Genomic DNA, 23,261 nt, shown 5'->3' on the forward strand with positions numbered 1-23,261 from the left:
ATCAATTGTCAGTCACTGACAGCCACTTAATTAGTTATGCTCACTCAGATATTATATTGACATGCTGTAGTTCATTGTAAAATGTGTGGAATTGCATGAAATTAACTTTTTCTTCGTCATCCTTCAAGAGGGGTGCCACTAAAATCTTGTTTAGGGCCCCAAAATAGGGGAGAACCGGCCCTGGACACAACTCTCTCTTTGTGCTTAATCTGCTGTGGGGCTGGTTCAGTGCAACAGTCTCTCTGCATCTGCGCTACCCTCTGACTGCTCCACTCCGCGGTCTGTGAAGCACTAATCATGGGACAGCAGGGGAAAGGATGGCTGTTCTACGCGACCCTTCTTCTGGGGTGGGCAGTGTCTGTGCATGGTCTGACCCGGGCAGAGTTCTTCCCGTTCGGCAAAACCACTGGAGACCACGTTCTGGAACAGGGGAATGACCTGTCGCAACAACTAGCGCTGGATAAACCCGTTTTATTCTACGATGGAAAGTTCGATAACATCTTTGTAAGTTCACCTTTATGTTACTATAATGTGTATGATTGAGTAGCCACCTAAACAGACTACAGAAAAAAAGTGAATTCGGTTATAAAATCTACGCATTTATGAGTGTGTTGAGTATGCGCCCACGGGATGAATGATTTCCATGGCACAGTTAACATGGGTTCAACATGCTGTCGGTTTGACCGATAGTATTCATTTTTTTTACTTGTATAAATGAAATACCATGTTCTACGTGGATATCCATGAGGTGTTTATATAGGTCGAGGCATATAGATAAGAAGTTTGGCAAGTAACACTTTGGCAAATCCTCATACAATATTAATTTGAACAGTTCCTTCAGGAAGTATTTATACCCCTGGATGTATTCCACATGTTGTTGGGTTACAGCCTGAATTCTAAATGGATTAGATATTCATTTTTTTCCGCTGACCTACACACAAGACAAAATAAGGACAAAATGAAAACATGTTTTCCGACATTTTTTGCAAATGTATTGAAAATTAAATACAGAAATCTCTCAGCTACACAAGTAGTCACACCCATGAGTCAATAATTTGAAGAAGCACACATTTGGCAGCAATTACAGCTGTGAGTCTTTCCGGGAGTCTTTCTGAGTAAGGCTCTAAGAGCTGTGAGTCTTTCTGGGTAAGGCTCTAAGAGCTGTGAGTCTTTCTGAGTAAGGCTCTAAGAGCTGTGAGTCTTTCTGGGTAAGGCTCTAAGAGCTGTGAGTCTTTCTGGGTAAGGCTCTAAGAGCTGTGAGTCTTTCTGGGTAAGGCTCTAAGAGTTGTGAGTCTTTCTGGGAAAGGCTCTAAGAGTTGTGAGTCTTTCTGGGTAAGTCTCTAAGAGCTGTGAGTCTTTCTGGGTAAGGCTCTAAGAGCTGTGAGTCTTCCTGGGTAAGGCTCTAAGAGCTGTGAGTCTTTCTGGGTAAGGCTCTAAGAGCTGTGAGTCTTTCTGGGTAAGGCTCAAAGAGCTGTGAGTCTTTCTGGGTAAGTCTAATAGTATTCCACACCTGAATTGTGCAACATTTCTTTTCAAAATTCTTCAAGCTCAAATTGATAATGTCAAATTGATACTCAGTAATGTTTTAATCTTGAAAAACTCCCCAGTCCTTAACGATTACAAGCATACCCATAACATGACGCAGCCACCACTATGTTGAAAATATGGAGAGTGATACTCAGTGATGTGTTGTATTGGATTAGCACACTTTTATATTCAGGACAAAAAGTGAATAGCTTTGCCACATTTGTTGCAGGTTTACTTTAGTGCCTTGTTGCAAACAGGATGCATGTTTTGGAGAAAAAATGATCCATCCTCAGTTTTCTCCTATCACATTAAACTCTAACGTTGGCCTCATGGTGAAAATCCCTGAGCAGTTTCCTTCCTCTCCGTCAACTGAGTTAGGAAGGAAGCCTGTAACTTTGTAGTGACTGGGTGTAATAACTTCACCATGTTCAAAGGGATATTCAATGTCAATGTTTTTTTTACCCATCTACCAATAGGAGCCCTTCTTTGTGAGGCGTTGGAAAACCTCCCTGGTCGTTGTGGTTGAATCTGTGTTTGAAAATCACTGCTCGACTGAGAGACCTTATTAGCTTGTCATAATAGTCCCATGTGGCTATTAGATCCAGTATGGAAATCACTCATTTCTAAGTCACTCTGGATAAGACCGTCCACTAAATGACTAAAATGTCTAAATAAATCAATAAAGGGATTGAATACTTATTGATTAATCATTAATCATTGATTTAAGACATTTGAGCTTTTCATTTTTAATTCATTTGTAAAAACAATATTATAATAATTATTATCCTTTGATGGAAATGTAATCCATTTTAAATTCAGGCTGTAATGTGGAATAAGTGAAGGAGTGTGAATACTTCCTGAAGGAGCATGAGGAGTTGATGCAGGTCGAGGGTTTACATTCTTCACATAGTCAATAAGTTGTATCAGTTGGATTGTGGAATGTGTGTGTGTGTGTGTGTGTGTGACCCCAAAACATTCCTCTATGTTCCTCAGGGGCTGTTATTGGCCATAGAGCCAAAGTCCTGCAATAATTTTGTTGTGAAATATCTGCCTGCAACCCCCCCTCCACACATACACACACACATACTCTCTCTCTCAGCCATGAGACCCCCCCTCCACACCCCCTCTCTCTCAGCCATGAGACCCCCCAGTGGAAATACAGAGTGTATCCAGCTCTATCTGAAGTCATTCTGGGTCAAAACACTGCCCTAATTTTAACACCATGTGCCCAGTGTGTGTGCAGGGCCGGCCCTAGGCATAAGCAACAGAAGCGGTCGCTTGGGGTCCTCGACCGCTAGGGGTCCTCGGCCGCTTGGGGTCCTCGGCCGCTTGGGGTCCTCGGCCGCTTGGGGTCCTCGACCGCTTGGGGTCCTCGACCGCTAGGGGTCCTCGGTCGCTAGGGGTCCACAGACGCTGGGGGTCCTCAACCACTAGGGGTCCTCGGCCGCTGGGGGTCCTCAACCACTAGGGGTCCTCGGCCGCTTTGGGTCCTCGACCGCTAGGGGTCCTCGACCGCTAGGGGTCCTCGGACGCTTGGGGTCCTCGGACGCTTGGGGTCCTCGGCCGCTGGGGGTCCTCAACCACTAGGGGTCCTCGGCCGCTTTGGGTCCTCGATCGCTAGGGGTCCTCGACCGCTAGGGGTCCTCGGCCGCTTGGGGTCCTCGGCCGCTTGGGGTCCTCGGACGCTTGGGGTCCTCGGACGCTTGGGGTCCTCGACCGCTAGGGGTCCTCGACCGCTAGGGGTCCTCGGCCGCTTGGGGTCCTCGGCCGCTTGGGGTCCTCGACCGCTTGGGGTCCTCGATCGCTAGGGGTCCTCGACCGCTAGGGGTCCTCGGTCGCTAGGGGTCCACAGACGCTGGGGGTCCTCAACCACTAGGGGTCCTCGGCCGCTGGGGGTCCTCAACCTCTAGGGGTCCTCGGCCGCTAGGGGTCCTCGGCCGCTTGGGGTCCTCGATCGCTAGGGGTCCTCGACCGCTAGGGGTCCTCGGCCGCTTGGGGTCCTCGGCCGCTTGGGGTCCTCGGACGCTTGGGGTCCTCGACCGCTAGGGGTCCTCGGACGCTTGGGGTCCTCGACCGCTTGGGGTCCTCGGCCGCTTGGGGTCCTCGACCGCTTGGGGTCCTCGGCCGCTTGGGGTCCTCGGCCGCTTGGGGTCCTCGGCCACTTGGGGTCCTCTGCCGATTGGGGTCCTCGGCCACTAGGGGTCCTCGGCCGATTGGGGTCCTCGACCGCTAGGGGTCCTCGGCCGCTTGGGGTCCTCGGCCGCTTGGGGTCCTCGGCCGCTTGGGGTCCTCGACCGCTTGGGGTCCTCGATCGCTAGGGGTCCTCGACCGCTAGGGGTCCTCGGTCGCTAGGGGTCCACAGACGCTGGGGGTCCTCAACCACTAGGGGTCCTCGGCCGCTGGGGGTTCTCAACCTCTAGGGGTCCTCGGCCGCTAGGGGTTCCTCGGCCGCTTGGGGTCCTCGGCCGCTTGGGGTCCTCGGCCGCTGGGGTCCTCGGCCGCTTGGGGTCCTCGGCCGCTTGGGGTCCTCGGCCGCTTGGGGTCCTCGGCCGCTTGGGGTCCTCTGCCGCTTGGGGTCCTCGGCCGCTTGGGGTCCTCGGCCGCTAAGGGTCTTTGGTCCCTTGCAATACTTTCTATCAGTTGGATTGTGGAATGTGTGCGTGTGTGATTCCAAAACATTCCTCTATGTTCCTCAGGGGCTGTTATTGACCATAGAGCCAAAGTCCAGCAAGAATTTTGTTGTGAAATATCTGCCTGCAACCCCCTCACACACACACACACACACTCTCTCTCAGCCATGAGACACCCCCTCCACACATACACACACTCTCTCTCAGCCATGAGACACCCCCTCCACACATACACACACACTCTCTCAGCCATGAGACACCCCCTCCACACTCCCTCTCTCTCAGCCATGAGACACCCCCTCCACACTCCCTCTCTCTCAGCCATGAGACACCCCCTCCACACATACACACTCTCTCTCTCAGCCATGAGACACCCCCTCCACACACACTCTCTCAGCCATGGGACACCCCCTCCACACTCCCTCTCTCTCAGCCATGGGACACCCCCTCCACACTCCCTCTCTCTCAGCCATGAGACTCCCCCTCCACACTCCCTCTCTCTCAGCCATGAGACACCCCCTCCACACTCCCTCTCTCAGCCATGAGACTCCCCCTCCACACTCCCTCTCTCTCAGCCATGAGACACCCCCTCCACACTCCCTCTCTCTCAGCCATGAGACCTCCCCCCAGTGGAAATACAGAGTGTATCCAGCGTATCTGAAGTCATTCTGGGTCACAACACTGCTCTAATTTTAACACCATGTGCCCATTGTGTGTGTGTGTGCAGGGCCCTAAGCATAAGCAACAGAAGCGGTCTCTAGGGGTCCTCGGTCACTTGAGGTCCTCGGCCTCTAGGGGTACTCGGCCTCTAGGGGTACTCGGCCTCTAGGGGTCCTCGGTCTCTAGGGGTCCTCGGTCTCTAGGGGTCCTCGGTCTCTAGGGGTACTCGGCCTCTAGGGGTCCTTGGTCGCTTGAGGTCCTCGGTCTCTAGGGGTACTCGGCCTCTAGGGGTCCTCGGTCGCTTGAGATCCTCGGCCTCTAGGGGTACTCGAACTCTAGGGGTCCTTGGTCGCTTGAGGTCCTCGGTCTCTAGGGGTACTCGGCCTCTAGGGGTCCTCGGTCACTTGAGGTCCTCGGTCTCTAGGGGTACTCGGCCTCTATAGGGGTCCTCGGTCGCTTGAGGTCCTCGGTCTCTAGGGGTACTCGGCCTCTAGGGGTCCTCGGTCGCTTGAGATCCTCGGCCTCTAGGGGTCCTCAGTGTAAAAAAAAAAAAAAATGGGGTGGGAGGTCCTCAAATAGGTTTCTTTAGCTGGGTCCTGGTGGTCTTATGGTGTTCAGCAGTCTTTAGTAAAAAAAAAATGGGGTGGGAGGGGTCAATGCAAATAGTCTGTGTAGTCTTTAGCTGTTCAGCAGTCTTATGGTGTTCAGCAGTCTTATGGTGTTCAGCAGTCTTTAGCTGTTCAGCAGTCTTTAGCTGTTCAGCAGTCTTTAGCTGTTCAGCAGTCTTTAGCTGTTCAGCAGTCTTATGGTGTTCAGCAGTCTTATGGTGTTCAGCAGTCTTATGGTGTTCAGCAGTCTTATGGTGTTCAGCAGTCTTTAGCTGTTCAGCAGTCTTATGGTGTTCAGCAGTCTTTAGCTGTTCAGCAGTCTTTAGCTGTTCAGCAGGTTTATGGTGTTCAGCAGTCTTATGGCTTGGGGGTAGAAGCTGTTAAGAAGCCTTTTAGACCTAGACTTGGCGCTCCGGCACCGATTTCTGTGCTGTAGCAGAGAGAACAGTCTATGACTGGGGTGGCTGGAGTCTTTGACAATTTTTAGGGCCTTCCTCTGACACTGCCTGGTGTAGAGTTCTTGGATGGTAGGAAGCTTAGCCCCAGTGATGTACTGGGCCGTACACACTACCCTCTGTAGTGCCTAGCGGTCAGAGGCCGAGCAATTGCCGTACCAAACAGTGATGCAACCATGCTCTCGATGTTGCAGCTGTATAACTTTTTGAGGATCTGAGGAATTATGCCAAATATTTTCCGTCGCCTGAGGGGGAATAGGCTTTTTCATGCCCTCTTCACGACTGTGTTGGTGTGTTTGGACCACAATGGTTTGTTGGTGATGTGGTCACCAAGGAATTTGAAGCTCTCAACCTGCTCCACTACAGCCCCATGGAAGTCATGGACGTCCCCTAAATGAACGTCACTGAATGTGGTATTGATATCAAAACAAGGAAACTATTAACTCATTATAATGTAACGTGAAAATACTCTGAACCATCTGGAATCTTCTTCTCCTCATGAACCATATATCAGATTGGCTCCAGATTCACTATTTAGACACTTGATTGAACATAAACAAAGATACAGTTGAAGTTGGAAGTTTACATCCACTTAGGTTGGAGTCATTAAAACTAGTTTACATACACTTAGGTTGGAGTCATTAAAACTAGTTTACATACACTTAGGTTGGAGTCATTAAAACTAGTTTACATACACTTAGGTTGGAGACATTAAAACTTGTTTTTCAACCACTCCACAAATTTCTTGTTAATTAACAAACTATAGTTTTGGCAAGTCGGTTAGGACATCTACTTTATGCATGACACAAGTAGTTTTTCCAACAATTGTTTACAGACAGATTATTTCACTTATAATTCACTGTATCACAATTCCAGTGGGTCAGAAGTTTACATACACTAAGTTGAATGTGCCTTTAAACAGCTTGGAAAATTCCAGAAAATGATGTCATGGCTTAAGAAGCTTCTGATAGGCTAATTGACATAATTTGAGTCAATTGGAGGTGTACCTGTACAAACAATAGTACGCAAGTGTAAACACCATGGGACGTCATACCGCCATAGTAAAACAAGTCCTATATCGACATAACCTGAAAGGCCACTCAGCAAGGAAGAAGCCACTGCTCCAAAACTGCCATAAAAAAGCCAGACTACGGTTTGCAACTGCACATGGGGACAAAGATCGTACTTTTTGGAGACATGTCCTCTGGTCTGATGAAACAAAAAGAGAACTGTTTGGCCATAATGACCATCGTTATGTTTGGAGGAAAAAGGGGAAGGCTTGCATGCTGAAGAACACCATCCCAACCGTGAAGCACAGGGGTGGCAGCATCATGTTGTGGAGGTGCTTTGCTGCAGGAGGGACTGGTGCACTTCACATAATAGATGGCATCATGAGGCAAGAAAATTATGTGGATATATTGTAGCAACATCTCAAGACATCAGTCAGGAAGTTAAAGCTTGGTTGGAAATGGGTCTTCCAAATGGACAATGACCCCAAGCATACTTCCAAAGTTGTGGCAAAATGGCTTAAGGACAACAAAGTCAAGGTATATGAGTGGCCATCACAAAGCCCTGACCTCAATCCTATAGAAAATGTGTGGGCAGAACTGAAAAAGTGTGTGTGAGCAAGGAGGCCTACAAACCTGAATCAGTTACACCAGCTCTGTCAGGAGGAAGGTGTCAAAATTCACCCAACTTATTGTGGGAAGCTTGTGGAAGGCTACCCGAAACGTTTGACCCAAGTTAAACAATTTAAAGGCAATGCTACCAAATACTAATTGAGTGTATGTAAACTTCTGACTCACTGGGAATGTGATGAAAGAAATAAAAGCTGAAATAAATCATTCTCCCTACTATTATTCTGACATTTCACATTCTTAAAATTAAGTGGTGATACTAACTGACCTAAGACAGGGAACATTTACTAGGATTAAATGTCAGAAATTGTGAAAAACTGAGTTTAAATGTATTTGGCTAAGGTGTATGTCAACTTCTGTCTTCAACTGTAGATTTCTTGCTTGTTCTCCAACTGATCTCATGTCCTTTCTGTGAGCTCCGTTGTTGTTGACCATTCTAATGTTAAACAGTCACAGTTAGGTACATATTGTTGCTCAGAAATGTTTTGATATTGGGATAAAACGGCTACATTGGAGCTTTAAAACTGCAATATTTTCTCTGCGCCCCATTGCAAAATATTGCATAAAATGGACTTTAAAATTGACAATAACAATAGCATTTAGCCTGCAAGGTGTGTGGGCCCCCCAACCAAATCTGCCTTACGGACCCCAAAAGGCTAGGGCCGGCCCTGTGTGTTATAACTGTCTCCACCCCCACCATGTCCTACAACAGTATTACAACTGTTGTCTCTCCTGTTCACTCTGGTCAAAGCCCTTGGTATTAGGACATAATAACCTCAGCTCCCCCAACCCTGGAGTGGACTCTGATGGCCCCTCCACATCAGAACCATGGTCCACACAGCCCCTCCACATCAGAACCATGGTCCACACAGCCCCTCCACATCAGAACCATGGTCCACACAGCCCCTCCACATCAGAACCATGGTCCACACAGCCCCTCCACATCAGAACCATGGTCCACACAGCCCGTCCACATCAGAACCATGGTCCACACAGCCCGTCCACATCAGAACCATGGTCCACACAGCCCCTCCACATCAGAACCATGGTCCACACAGCCCCTCCACATCAGAACCATGCTCCACACAGCCCCTCCACATCAGAACCATGGTCCACACAGCCCCTCCACATCAGAACCATGGTCCACACAGCCCGTCTATATCAGAACCATGGTAGAATAAAGAGCTGAACCCTGGGATAATAAAGAGCTGTAGAGCAGAACCCTGGGAGAATAAAGAGCTGAACCCTGGGAGAATAAAGAGCTGAACCCTGGGAGAATAAAGAGCAGAAACCTGGGAGAATAAAGAGCTGATCCCTGGGAGAATAAAGAGCAGAACCCTGGGAGAATAAAGAGCTGAACCCTGGGAGAATAAAGAGCTGAACCCTGGGAGAAGAAAGAGCTGTAGAACAGAACCCTGGGAGAATAAAGAGCTGTAGAGCAGAACCCTGGGAGAATAAAGAGCTGTAGAGCAGAACCCTGGGAGAATAAAGAGCTGTAGAGCAGAACCCTGGGAGAATAAAGAGCTGAACCCTGGGAGAATAAAGAGCTGTAGAACAGAACCCTGGGAGAATAAAGAGCTGAACCCTGGGAGAATAAAGAGCTGAACCCTGGGAGAATAAAGAGCAGAAACCTGGGAGAATAAAGAGCTGATCCCTGGGAGAATAAAGAGCAGAACCCTGGGAGAATAAAGAGCTGAAACCTGGGAGAATAAAGAGCTGAACCCTGGGAGAAGAAAGAGCTGTAGAACAGAACCCTGGGAGAATAAAGAGCTGTAGAGTAGAACCCTGGGAGAATAAAGAGCTGTAGAGCAGAACCCTGGGAGAATAAAGAGCTGTAGAACAGAACCCTGGGAGAATAAAGAGGTGAACCCTGGGAGAATAAAGAGCTGAACCCTGGGAGAATAAAGAGCTGTAGAGCAGAACCCTGGGAGAATAAAGAGCTGAACCCTGGGAGAATAAAGAGCTGAACCCTGGGAGAATAAAGAGCTGAACCCTGGGAGAATAAAGAGCTGATCCCTGGGAGAATAAAGAGCAGAACCCTGGGAGAATAAAGAGCTGTAGAACAGAACCCTGGGAGAATAAAGAGCTGAACCCTGGGAGAATAAAGAGCTGAACCCTGGGAGAATAAAGAGCTGTAGAACAGAACCCTGGGAGAATAAAGAGCTGAACCCTGGGAGAATAAAGAGCTGTAGAACAGAACCCTGGGAGAATAAAGAGCTGAACCCTGGGAGAATAAAGAGCTGTAGAACAGAACCCTGGGAGAATAAAGAGCTGAACCCTGGGAGAATAAAGAGCTGTAGAACAGAACCCTGGGAGAATAAAGAGCATTCATAGTCTGACATGGGAGGGCATTCATAGTCTGACATGGGAGGGCATTCATAGTCTGACATGGGAGGGCATTCATAGTCTGACATGGGAGGGCATTCATAGTCTGACATGGGAAGGTATTCATAGTCTGACATGGGAGGGCATTCATAGTCTGACATGGGAGGTTATTCATAGTCTGACATGGGAGGGCAGTCTGACATGGGAGGGCATTCATAGTCTGACATGGGGGGGCATTCATAGTCTGATGGAAGGGCATTCATAGTCTGACATGGGGGGGCATCCAAAGTCTGACATGGGAGGGCATTCATAGTCTGACATGGGAGGGCATTCATAGTCTGACATGGGAGGGCATTCATAGTCTGACATGGGAGGGCATTCATAGTCTGACATGGGAGGGCATTCATAGTCTGACATGGGAGGGCATTCATAGTCTGACATGGGAGGGCAGTCTGACATGGGGGGCATTCATAGTCTGATGGGAGGGCATTCATAGTCTGACATGGGGGGCATTCATAGTCTGACATGGGAGGGCAGTCTGACATGGGGGAATTCAAAGTCTGACATGGGAGGGCATTCATAGTCTGACATGGGAGGGCATTCATAGTCTGACATGGGAGGGCAGTCTGACATGGGGGGCATTCATAGTCTGATGGGAGGGCATTCATAGTCTGACATGGGGGGCATTCATGGTCTGACATGGGAGGGCATTCATAGTCTGACATGGGAGGGCATTCATAGTCTGACATGGGGGGCATTCATAGTCTGATGGGAGGGGCATTCATAGTCTGACATGGGAGGGCATTCATAGTCTGACATGGCGGGGCATTCATAGTCTGACATGGGAGGGCATTCATAGTCTGACATGGGGGGCATTCATAGTCTGACATGGGAGGGCATTCATAGTCTGACATGGGGGGCATTCATAGTCTGACATGGGGGCATTCATAGTCTGATGGGAGGGGCATTCATAGTCTGACATGGGAGGGCATTCATAGTCTGACATGGGAGGGCATTCATAGTCTGATGGGGGGCATTCATAGTCTGACATGGGGGTATTCATAGTCTGACATGGGAGGGCATTCATAGTCTGACATGGGAGGTTATTCATAGTCTGATGGGAGGGGCATTCATAGTCTGACATGGGAGGGCATTCATAGTCTGACATGGGAGGGCATTCATAGTCTGATGGGGGGGCATTCATAGTCTGACATGGGGGGCATTCATAGTCTGACATGGGGGGCATTCATGGTCTGACATGGGAGGGCATTCATAGTCTGACATGGGAGGGCATTCATAGTCTGACATGGGAGGGCATTCATAGTCTGACATGGGAGGGCATTCATAGTCTGACATGGGAGGGCATTCATAGTCTGACATGGGGGGGCATTCATAGTCTGACATGGGAGGGCATTCATAGTCTGACATGGGAGGGCATTCATAGTCTGATGGGAGGGCATTCATAGTCTGACATGGGGGGCATTCATAGTCTGACATGGGAGGGCAGTCTGACATGGGGGGCATTCAAAGTCTGACATGGGAGGGCATTCATAGTCTGACATGGGAGGGCAGTCTGACATGGGGGCATTCATAGTCTGATGGGAGGGCATTCATAGTCTGACATGGGGGGCATTCATGGTCTGACATGGGAGGGCATTCATAGTCTGACATGGGGGGCATTCATAGACTGACATGGGAGGGCATTCATAGTCTGACATGAGGGGGCATTCATAGTCTGATGGGAGGGGCATTCATAGTCTGACATGGGAGGGCATTCATAGTCTGACATGGGGGGCATTCATAGTCTGACATGGGGGGCATTCATAGTCTGACATGGGGGGGCATTCATAGTCTGACATGGGAGGGCATTCATAGTCTGACATGGGGGCATTCATAGTCTGATGGAGGGGCATTCATAGTCTGACATGGGAGGGCATTCATAGCATTCATAGTCCTGACATGGGGGGCATTCATAGTCTGATGGGAGGGGCATTCATAGTCTGACATGGGAGGGCATTCATAGTCTGATGGGGGGCATTCATAGTCTGACATAGGGGGTATTCATAGTCTGACATGGGAGGGCATTCATAGTCTGACATGGGAGGTTATTCATAGTCTGACATGGGAGGGCATTCATAGTCTGATGGGGGGCATTCATAGTCTGACATGGGGGGCATTCATAGTCTGACATGGGGGGCATTCATAGTCTGACATGGGAGGGCATTCATAGTCTGACATGGGAGGGCATTCATAGTCTGACATGGGAGGGCATTCATAGTCTGACATGGGGGGGGCATTCATAGTCTGATGGGAGGGGCATTCATAGTCTGACATGGGAGGGCATTCATAGTCTGACATGGGAGGGCATTCATAGTCTGACATGGGAGGGCATTCATAGTCTGACATGGGAGGGCATTCATAGTCTGACATGGGAGGGCAGTCTGACATGGGGGGCATTCATAGTCTGATGGGAGGGCATTCATAGTCTGACATGGGGGGGCATTCATAGTCTGACATGGGAGGGCAGTCTGACATGGGGGGGCATTCAAAGTCTGACATGGGAGGGCATTCATAGTCTGACATGGGAGGGCATTCATAGTCTGACATGGGAGGGCAGTCTGACATGGGGGGGCATTCATAGTCTGATGGGAGGGCATTCATAGTCTGACATGGGGGGGCATTCATGGTCTGACATGGGAGGGCATTCATAGTCTGACATGGGAGGGCATTCATACACTGACATGGGAGGGCATTCATAGACTGACATGGGAGGGCATTCATAGTCTGACATGGGGGGGCATTCATAGTCTGATGGGAGGGGCATTCATAGTCTGACATGGGAGGGCATTCATAGTCTGACATGGCGGGGCATTCATAGTCTGACATGGGGGGCATTCATAGTCTGATGGGAGGGGCATTCATAGTCTGACATGGGAGGGCATTCATAGTCTGACATGGGGGCATTCATAGTCTGACATGGGAGGGCATTCATAGTCTGACATGGGGGGGCATTCATAGTCTGATGGGAGGGGCATTCATAGTCTGACATGGGAGGGCATTCATAGTCTGACATGGGAGGGCATTCATAGTCTGACATGGGGGGGCATTCATAGTCTGATGGGAGGGGCATTCATAGTCTGACATGGGAGGGCATTCATAGTCTGACATGGGAGGGCATTCATAGTCTGATGGGGGGCATTCATAGTCTGACATGGGGGTATTCATAGTCTGACATGGGAGGGCATTCATAGTCTGACATGGGAGGTTATTCATAGTCTGACATGGGAGGGCATTCATAGTCTGATGGGGGGCATTCATAGTCTGACATGGGGGGCATTCATAGTCTGACATGGGGGCATTCATAGTCTGACATGGAGGGCATTCATAGTCTGACATGGGGGGCATTCATAGTCTGATGGGAGGGCATTCATAGTCTGACATGGGAGGGCATTCATAGTCTGACATGGGAGGGCATTCATAGTCTGACATGGGAGGGCATTCATAGTCTGATGGGGGGCATTCATAGTCTGATGGGAGGGCATTCATAGTCTGACATGGGGGGCATTCATAGTCTGACATGGGAGGGCATTCATAGTCTGACATGGGAGGGCATTCATAGTCTGATGGGGGCATTCATAGTCTGACATGGGGGCATTCATAGTCTGACATGGGAGGGCATTCATAGTCTGACATGGGAGGGCATTCATAGTCTGACATGGGAGGGCAGTCTGACATGGGAGGGCAGTCTGACATGGGAGGGAAGTCTGACATGGGGGGCATTCATAGTCTGACATGGGAGGGCAGTCTGACATGGGAGGGCAGTCTGACATTGGGGGGCATTCATAGTATGACATGGAGGGCATTCATAGTCTGACATGGGAGGGCAGTCTGACATGGGAGGGCAGTCTGACATGGGAGGGCAGTCTGACATGGGGGGGCATTCATAGTATGACATGGGAGGGCAGTCTGACATGGGAGGGCAGTCTGACATGGGGGGGCATTCATAGTCTGACATGGGAGGGCAGTCTGACATGGGAGGGCAGTCTGACATGGGAGGGCAGTCTGACATGGGAGGGCAGTCTGACATGGGGGGCATTCATAGTATGACATGGAGGCCATTCATAGTATGACATGGAGGCCATTCATAGTCTGACATGGGAGGGCAGTCTGACATGGGGGGCATTCATAGTCTGATGGGAGGGCATTCATAGTCTGACATGGGGGGCATTCATAGTCTGACATGGGAGGGCAGTCTGACATGGGGGGGCATTCATAGTCTGATGGGAGGGCATTCATATTCTGACATGGGGGGCATTCATAGTCTGACATGGGAGGTTATTCATAGTCTGACATGGGGGGGCATTCATAGTCTGACATGGGAGGGCATTCATAGTCTGACATGGGAGGTTATTCATAGTCTGACATGGGAGGGCATTCATAGTCTGACATGGGAGGTTATTCATAGTCTGACATAGGGGGGCATTCATAGTCTGACATGGGAGGGCATTCATAGTCTGACATGGGAGGGCATTCATAGTCTGACATGGGAGGGCATTCATAGTCTGACATGGGGGCATTCATAGTCTGACATGGGGGGCATTCATAGTCTGATGGGAGGGGCATTCATAGTCTGACATGGGAGGGCATTCATAGTCTGACATGGGAGGGCATTCATAGTCTGACATGGGGGCATTCATAGTCTGACATGGGGTGGCATTCATAGTCTGACATGGGAGGGCATTAATAGTCTGACATGGGGGGGCATTCATAGTCTGATGGGAGGGGCATTCATAGTCTGACATGGGAGGGCATTCATAGTCTGACATGGGAGGGCATTCATAGTCTGACATGGGGGGGCATTCATAGTCTGACATGGGAGGGCATTCATAGTCTGACATGGGGGGTATTCATAGTCTGATGGGGGGGCATTCATAGTCTGACATGGGGGGGTATTCATAGTCTGACATGGGGGGGCATTCATAGTCTGATGGGAGGGCATTCTGACATGGGAGGTTATTCATAGTCTGATGGGAGGGCATTCTGACATGGGGGGGCATTCATAGTCTGACATGGGAGGGCATTCATAGTCTGACATGGGGGGTATTCAAAGTATTATACTGTAGGCTGCATTGTTCTAGTTCAGCCAGGTCAAGGCCTGCTGCAGCCTGTTAGCCTGGGTTGATGTTACTGGCCTATCCTGTTGCATGTGGGCTGCAGACCCTGTCTGACTATGTGGGCTGTTAGTCTCTCTATGTGTCCTGATGCAGACTGTCTGACTATGTGGGCTGTTAGTCTCTGTGTCCTGATGCAGACCCTGTCTGACTATGTGGGCTGTTAGTCTCTCTATGTGTCCTGATGCAGACTGTCTGACTATGTGGGCTGTTAGTCTCTGTGTCCTGATGCAGACCCTGTCCGACTATGTGGGCTGTTAGTCTCTCTATGTGTCCTGATGCAGACTGTCTGACTATGTGGGCTGTTAGTCTCTGTGTCCTGATACAGACCCTGTCTGACTATGTGGGCTGTTAGTCTCTCTATGTCCTGATGCAGACTGTCTGACTATGTGGGCTGTTAGTCTCTCTGTGTCCTGATGCAGACCGTCTGACTATGTGGGCTGTTAGTCTCTCTGTGTCCTGATGCAGACTGTCTGACTATGTGGGCTGTTAGTCTCTCTATGTCCTGATGCAGACTGTCTGACTATGTGGGCTGTTAGTCTCTCTGTGTCCTGATGCAGACCGTCTGACTATGTGGGCTGTTAGTCTCTCTGTGTCCTGATGCAGACTGTCTGACTATGTGGGCTGTTAGTCTCTATTTCCTGATGCAGACTGTCTGACTATGAGGGCTGTTAGTCTCTCTGTGTCCTGATGCAGACTGTCTGACTATGTGGGCTGTTAGTCTCTATTTCCTGATGCAGACTGTCTGACTATGAGGGCTGTTAGTCTCTCTGTGTCCTGATGCAGACCGTCTGACTATGTGGGCTGTTAGTCTCTCTGTGTCCTGATACAGACCCTGTCTGACTATGTGGGCTGTTAGTCTCTCTGTGTCCTGATGCAGACCCTGTCTGACTATGTGGGCTGTTAGTCTCTCTGTGTCCTGATGCAGACCCTGTCTGACTATGTGGGCTGTTAGTCTCTCTGTGTCCTGATACAGACCCTGTCTGGCTATGTGGGCTGTTAGTCTCTCTGTGTCCTGATACAGACCCTGTCTGACTATGTGGGCTGTTAGTCTCTCTGTGTCCTGATGCAGACCCTGTCTGACTATGTGGGCTGTTAGTCTCTCTGTGTCCTGATGCAGACCCTGTCTGACTATGTGGGCTGTTAGTCTCTCTATGTCCTGATGCAGACCGTCTGACTATGTGGGCTGTTAGTCTCTCTGTGTCCTGATGCAGACCCTGTCTGACTATGTGGGCTGTTAGTCTCTCTGTGTCCTGATGCAGGCCCTGTCTGACTATGTGGGCTGTTAGTCTCTATGTCCTGATGCAGACCCTGTCTGACTATGTGGGCTGTTAGTCTCTCTGTGTCCTGATGCAGACCCTGTCTGACTATGTGGGCTGTTAGTCTCTATGTCCTGATGCAGACCCTGTCTGACTATGAGGGCTGTTAGTCTCTATGTGTCCTGATGCAGACTGTCTGACTATGAGGGCTGTTAGTCTCTCTGTGTCCTGATGCAGACCCTGTCTGACTATGTGGGCTGTTAGTCTCTCTGTGTCCTGATGCAGACTGTCTGACTATGTGGGCTGTTAGTCTCTCTATGTCCTGATGCAGACCGTCTGACTATGTGGGCTGTTAGTCTCTCTGTGTCCTGATGCAGACCCTGTCTGACTATGTGGGTTGTTAGTCTCTGTGTCCTGATGCAGACTGTCTGACTATGTGGGCTGTTAGTCTCTCTATGTCCTGATGCAGACCCTGTCTGACTATGTGGGCTGTTAGTCTCTCTATGTCCTGATGCAGACCGTCTGACTACGTGGGCTGTTAGTCTCTCTATGTCCTGATGCAGACCGTCTGACTATGTGGGGTGTTAGTCTCTCTATGTCCTGATGCAGACCGTCTGACTATGTGGGCTGTTAGTCTCTATGTGTCCTGATGCAGACCCTGTCTGACTATGTGGGCTGTTAGTCTCTCTGTGTCCTGATGCAGACCGTCTGACTATGTGGGCTGTTAGTCTCTATGTGTCCTGATGCAGACCCTGTCTGACTATGTGGGCTGTTAGTCTCTATGTGTCCTGATGCAGACCCTGTCTGACTATGTGGGCTGTTAGTCTCTCTATGTCCTGATGCAGACTGTCTGACTATGTGGGCTGTTAGTTTCTCTGTGTCCTGATACAGACCCTGTCTGACTATGTGGGCTGTTAGTTTCTCTGTGTCCTGATACAGACCCTGTCTGACTATGAGGGCTGTTAGTTTCTCTGTGTCCTGATACAGACCCTGTCTGACTATGTGGGCTGTTAGTCTCTCTGTGTCCTGATGCAGACCCTGTCTGACTATGAGGGCTGTTAGTTTCTCTGTGTCCTGATACAGACCCTGTCTGGCTATGTGGGCTGTTAGTTTCTCTGTGTCCTGATACAGACCCTGTCTGACTATGAGGGCTGTTAGTTTCTCTGTGTCCTGATACAGACCCTGTCTGACTATGTGGGCTGTTAGTCTCTCTATGTGTCCTGATGCAGACTGTCTGACTATGTGGGCTGTTAGTCTCTCTGTGTCCTGATGCAGACTGTCTGACTATGTGGGCTGTTAGTCTCTCTGTGTCCTGATGCAGACCGTCTGACTATGTGGGCTGTTAGTCTCTATGTGTCCTGATGCAGACCCTGTCTGACTATGTGGGCTGTTATTCTCTCTGTGTCCTGATGCAGACCCTGTCTGACTATGTGGGCTGTTAGTCTCTATGTCCTGATGCAGACCCTGTCTGACTATGTGGGCTGTTAGTCTCTCTGTGTCCTGATGCAGACTGTCTGACTATGTGGGCTGTTAGTCTCTCTGTGTCCTGATGCAGACCCTGTCTGACTATGTGGGCTGTTAGTCTCTCTGTGTCCTGATGCAGACTGTCTGACTATGTGGGCTGTTAGTCTCTCTGTGTCCTGATGCAGACCGTCTGACTATGTGGGTTGTTAGTCTCTCTATGTCCTGATGCAGACTGTCTGACTATGAGGGCTGTTAGTCTCTATGTGTCCTGATGCAGACCCTGTCTGACTATGTCAGTCAACCCGTGTTGTTGCTGATTATTGACAGTTTGTGTTTGTTCCACATTTCAGATCAACACCAATGGGTTCGTTGCCATGGCACAGCCCAGTGCTGAGTCCACATACCTTGGTAAGATGCCCGCCGGGTTCGGCATGATCGCGGCCCTGCACGGTGACCTGGATACTGGTGACGGCGTGGGTAAGGTGTACTACCGTCAGGATGCCAGCCCAGCCACCCTGCGGCAGGCTGCAGAGCAGATTAACAGGGCTTTTCCAGAGGACGATGAGGTGAGAGAGAGAGAGATGGAACATTTGTTTTACTTTAACCAAGACATTGTACAACTGGCAATAAGCTGAATTGCGAGTACAATTTACATTGTAAAAATATTTCACTAAAATGCTAAACAAAATACATACTGTTAGTCTAAGCACTGAATGAATTAAAGTAGCTGTTACTTGTGTTTACTAGGTGGAGCCGGAACACGCGGTGGTCGTCACCTGGGTAGATGTGGCTTCCAGGCAACACCATGACCACAGCAGAGGAGACGGACTGGAGAAACAGGTGAGATCAGAATTACCAGTCAATCAATCAATCAATCAATCAAGTTAATGCATTAATGTGGAAAGAGAGGTTACAAAATGCTTTAGAGTAGCCCGACCTGGACCCCAAAGAGCAGGCAAAAGCAGTGAGTGACATTCTTGTGTCTGAATCTTAACAATGTAACCATGTTGTAACTCTCTCTTGTAACCTCTCTTTCAACAGAGGAATAGCTTCCAGCTGGTGATAGCGTCAGCTGAGACGACCTCCTATGCCATCCTGCTCTACCCCAGGAAGGGGATGCAGTTTGCCTCCACAGCTGTAGGAGGCAGTAGTCAGGCCATGCAGGCGGGCTTCAGTAAAGGGCTGGTCAAGTACCTGGTGTTCAGCACCCGACAGGGACCGTACTACCGCATCACCACCGAGAGGGAGACCTCTGTCAGGGCGCTAGCAGAGTAAGTACTGGTCTTTTTATTTCAAAAATAACAGGGCAGACATATTGAGACCTACAGTGGCTTTCAAAAGTAATCACCCCTCTTGGCATTTTTCCTATTTTGTTGCCTTACAACCTGGAATTAAAATGGATTTTGGGGGGGTTGTATCATTTGATTTACACAACATTCACTTTGAAGATGCAACATGTTTTTTATTGTGAAACAAATAAGACAAAAAAACAGAAAACTTAAGTGTACATAACTATCCCCCCCCCCCCCCCAAAGTCAATACTTGGTAGAGGCACCTTTTGCAGCAATTACAGCTGCTAGTCTCTTGGGGTATGTCTCTATAAGCTTGGCACTTCCAGCCACTGGGATTTCTGCCCATTCTTCAAGTCAAAACTGATCCAGCTCCTTCAAGTTGGATGGGTTCCACTGGTGTACAGAAATGTTAAGTCATACCACAGATTCTCAATTGGATTGAGGTCTGACTAGGCCATTCCAAGACATTTAAATGTTTACCCTTAAACCACTCAAGTGTTGCTTTAGCAGTATGCTTAGGGTCATTGTCCTGCTGGAAGATGAACCTCCGTCCCAGTCTCAAATCTCTGGAAGACAAACAGATTTCCCTCAAGAATTTTCCTGTACTTAGTGCCATCCAAAATTCCTCCAATTCTGACCAGTTTCCCAGTCCCTGCCAATGAAAACATCCCCACAGCATGATGCTGCCACCATAATGCTTCACTGTGGGATGGTATTCCCGGGGTGATGAGAGGTGTTAGGTTTGCACCAGACATAGCGTTTTCCTTGACGGACAAAAAGCTAAATTTCTAGTCTCATCTGACCAGAGTACCTTCTTCTATATATTTGGGGAGTCTCACACATGCCTTTCGGTGAACACCAAACATGTTTACTTATTTTTCTCTGGCCACTCTTCGGTAAAGCCCAGTTCTGTGGAGTGTACGGCTTAAAGTGGTCCTACGGACAGATACTCCAATCTCCGCTGTGGAGCTTTGCAGCTCCTTCAGGGTTATCATTGGTCTCTTTGTTGCCTCTCTGATTAATGCCCTCCTTGCCTGGGCCGTAGGTTTTGGTGGGCGGCCCTCTCTTGGCAGGTTCGTTGTGGTGCCATATTCTTTCCATTTTCTTTATAATGGATTTAATGGTGCTCCGTGGGATGTTCAAAGTTTCTGATGGTTGTTTATACACCAACCCTGATCTGTACGTCTCCACAACTTTGTCCCTGACCTGTTTGGAGAACTCCTTGGTCTTCATGGTGCCGCTTGCTTGGTGGTTCCCCTTGCTTAGTGGTGTTGCAGACTCTGGGGCCTTTCAGAACAGGTGTATATATACTGAGATCATGTGACAGATCATGTGACACTTAAAATGCACACAGGCAGACTTTATTTAACTAATTATGTGACTTCTGAAGGTAATTGGTTGCACCAGATCTTATTTGGGGGCTTCATAGCAAAGGGGGTGAATACATACAGTTGAAGTCGGAAGTTTACATACATCTTAGCCAAATACATTTAAACTTCACAATTCCTGACATTTAATCATAGTAAAAATTCCCTGTCTTAGGTCAGTTAGGATCACCACTTTATTTTAAGAATTTGAAATGTCAGAATAATAGTAGATAGAATCATTTATTTCAACTTTTATTTCTTTCATCACAATTCCAAGTGGGTCAGAAGTTTACATACACTCAATTGGTATTTGGTAGCATTGCCTTTTACATTTTTTAACTTGGGTCAAACGTTTCGGGTAGCCTTCCACAAGCTTCCCATAATAAGTTGGGTGAATTTTGGCCCATTCCTCCTGACAGAGCTGGTGTAACTGAGTCAGGTTTGTAACTCGCACACACCTTTTCAGTTCTGCCCACACATTTTCTATAGGATTGAGGTCAGGGCTTTGTGATGACCACTCCAATACCTTGACTTTATTGTCCTTAAGCCATTTCGCTACAACTTTGGAAGTATGCTTGGGGTCATTGTCCATTTGGAAAACCCATTTGCAACCAAGCTTTAACTTCCTGGCTGATGTCTTGAGATGTTGCTTCAATATATCCACATACATTTCCTCCCTCATGATGCCATCTATTTTGTGAAGTGCACCAGTCTCTCCTGCAGCAAAGCACCCCCACAACATGATGCTGCCACCTCCGTGCTTCACGGTTGGGATGGTGTTCTTCAGCTTGCAATCCTCCCCCTTTTTCCTCCAAACATAACGATGGTCATTATGACCAAATAGTTATATTTTTGTTTCATCAGACCAGAGGACATTTCTCCAAAAAGTATGATCTTTGTCCCCATGTGCAGTTACAAATCCTGGCTTTTTTATGGTGGTTTTGGAGCAGTGGCTTCTTCCTTGCTGAGTGGCCTTTCAGGTTATGTCGATATAGGACTCGTTTAACTGTGGATATAGATACTTTTGTACCTGTTTCCTCCAGCATCTTCACAAGGTCCTTTGCTGTTGTTCTGGGATTGATTTGCACTTTTCGCACCAACGTACGTTCATCTCTAGGAGACAGAATGCGTCTCCTTCCTGAGTGGTATGACAGCTGTGTGGTCCCATGGTGTTTATACTTGCGTACTATTGTTTGTACAGATGAACGTGGTACCTTCAGGCGTTTGAAAGTTTCTCCCAAGGATGAACCAGACTTGTGGAGGTCTAAAAAAAAAATTCTGAGGTCTTGGCGAATTTCTTTTGATTTTCCCATGATGTCAAGCAAAGAGGCACTGAGTTTGAAGGTCGACCTTGAAATACACCCACAGGTACACCTCCAATTGATTCAAATTGTGTCAATTAGCCTATCAGAAGCTTCTAAAGCCATGACACCATTTTCTGGAATTTTCCAAGCTGTTTAAAGGCACAGGCAACTTAGTGTATGTAAACTTCTGACCCACTGGAATTGTGATACAGTGAATTATAAATGAAATAATCTGTCTGTAAACAATTGTTGGAAAAACTACTTGTGTCATGCACAAAATAGATGTCCTAACTGACTTGCCAAAACTATAGTTTGTTACCAAGAAATGTATGGAGTGGTTGAAAAACTAGTTTTAATGACTCCAACCTAAGTGTATGTAAACTAGTTTTAATGACTCCAACCTAAGTGGATGTAAACTAGTTTTAATGACTCCAACCTAAGTGTATGTAAACTAGTTTTAATGACTCCAACCTAAGTGTATGTAAACTAGTTTTAATGACTCCAACCTAAGTGTATGTAAACTAGTTTTAATGACTCCAACCTAAGTGTATGTAAACTAGTTTTAATGACTCCAACCTAAGTGTCTGTAAACTAGTTTTAATGACTCCAACCTAAGTGTATGTAAACTAGTTTTAATTACTCCAACCTAAGTGTCTGTAAACTAGTTTTAATGACTCCAACCTAAGTGTATGTAAACTAGTTTTAATGACTCCAACCTAAGTGTCTGTAAACTAGTTTTAATGACTCCAACCTAAGTGTATGTAAACTAGTTTTAATGACTCCAACCTAAGTGTATGTAAACTAGTTTTAATGACTCCAACCTAAGTGTATGTAAACTAGTTTTAATGACTCCAACCTAAGTGTATGTAAACTAGTTTTAATGACTCCAACCTAAGTGTATGTAAACTAGTTTTAATGACTCCAACCTAAGTGTATGTAAACTAGTTTTAATGACTCCAACCTAAGTGTATGTAAACTAGTTTTAATGACTCCAACCTAAGTGTATGTAAACTAGTTTTAATGACTCCAACCTAAGTGTATGTAAACTAGTTTTAATGACTCCAACCTAAGTGTCTGTAAACTAGTTTTAATGACTCCAACCTAAGTGTATGTAAACTAGTTTTAATGACTCCAACCTAAGTGTATGTAAACTAGTTTTAATGACTCCAACCTAAGTGGATGTAAACTAGTTTTAATGACTCCAACCTAAGTGTATGTAAACTAGTTTTAATGACTCCAACCTAAGTGTCTGTAAACTAGTTTTAATGACTCCAACCTAAGTGTCTGTAAACTAGTTTTAATGACTCCAACCTAAGTGTCTGTAAACTAGTTTTAATGACTCCAACCTAAGTGTCTGTAAACTAGTTTTAATGACTCCAACCTAAGTGTATGTAAACTAGTTTTAATGACTCCAACCTAAGTGTCTGTAAACTAGTTTTAATGACTCCAACCTAAGTGTATGTAAACTAGTTTTAATTACTCCAACCTAAGTGTCTGTAAACTAGTTTTAATGACTCCAACCTAAGTGTCTGTAAACTAGTTTTAATGACTCCAACCTAAGT

General features: G+C 47.8%; 1 protein-coding gene across 1 annotated transcript in view; it reads left to right on the forward strand.

The window, feature by feature from the left end:
- The first annotated feature begins 204 nt into the window (after nt 1-204).
- The window catches only part of LOC115125017 (nidogen-1-like), a 109,474-nt gene continuing 86,417 nt past the window's right edge, over nt 205-23,261 (forward strand). Inside the window, 4 exon segments of the mRNA XM_065007774.1 lie at nt 205-504; nt 18,087-18,302; nt 18,484-18,576; nt 18,778-19,007. Of these exon segments, the coding sequence (XP_064863846.1) occupies nt 298-504; nt 18,087-18,302; nt 18,484-18,576; nt 18,778-19,007 (746 nt within the window). The 5' untranslated portion in view covers nt 205-297.

This window comes from Oncorhynchus nerka, linkage group LG23, assembly GCF_034236695.1.
Source record: "Oncorhynchus nerka isolate Pitt River linkage group LG23, Oner_Uvic_2.0, whole genome shotgun sequence".
Lineage (NCBI taxonomy): Eukaryota > Metazoa > Chordata > Actinopteri > Salmoniformes > Salmonidae > Oncorhynchus > Oncorhynchus nerka.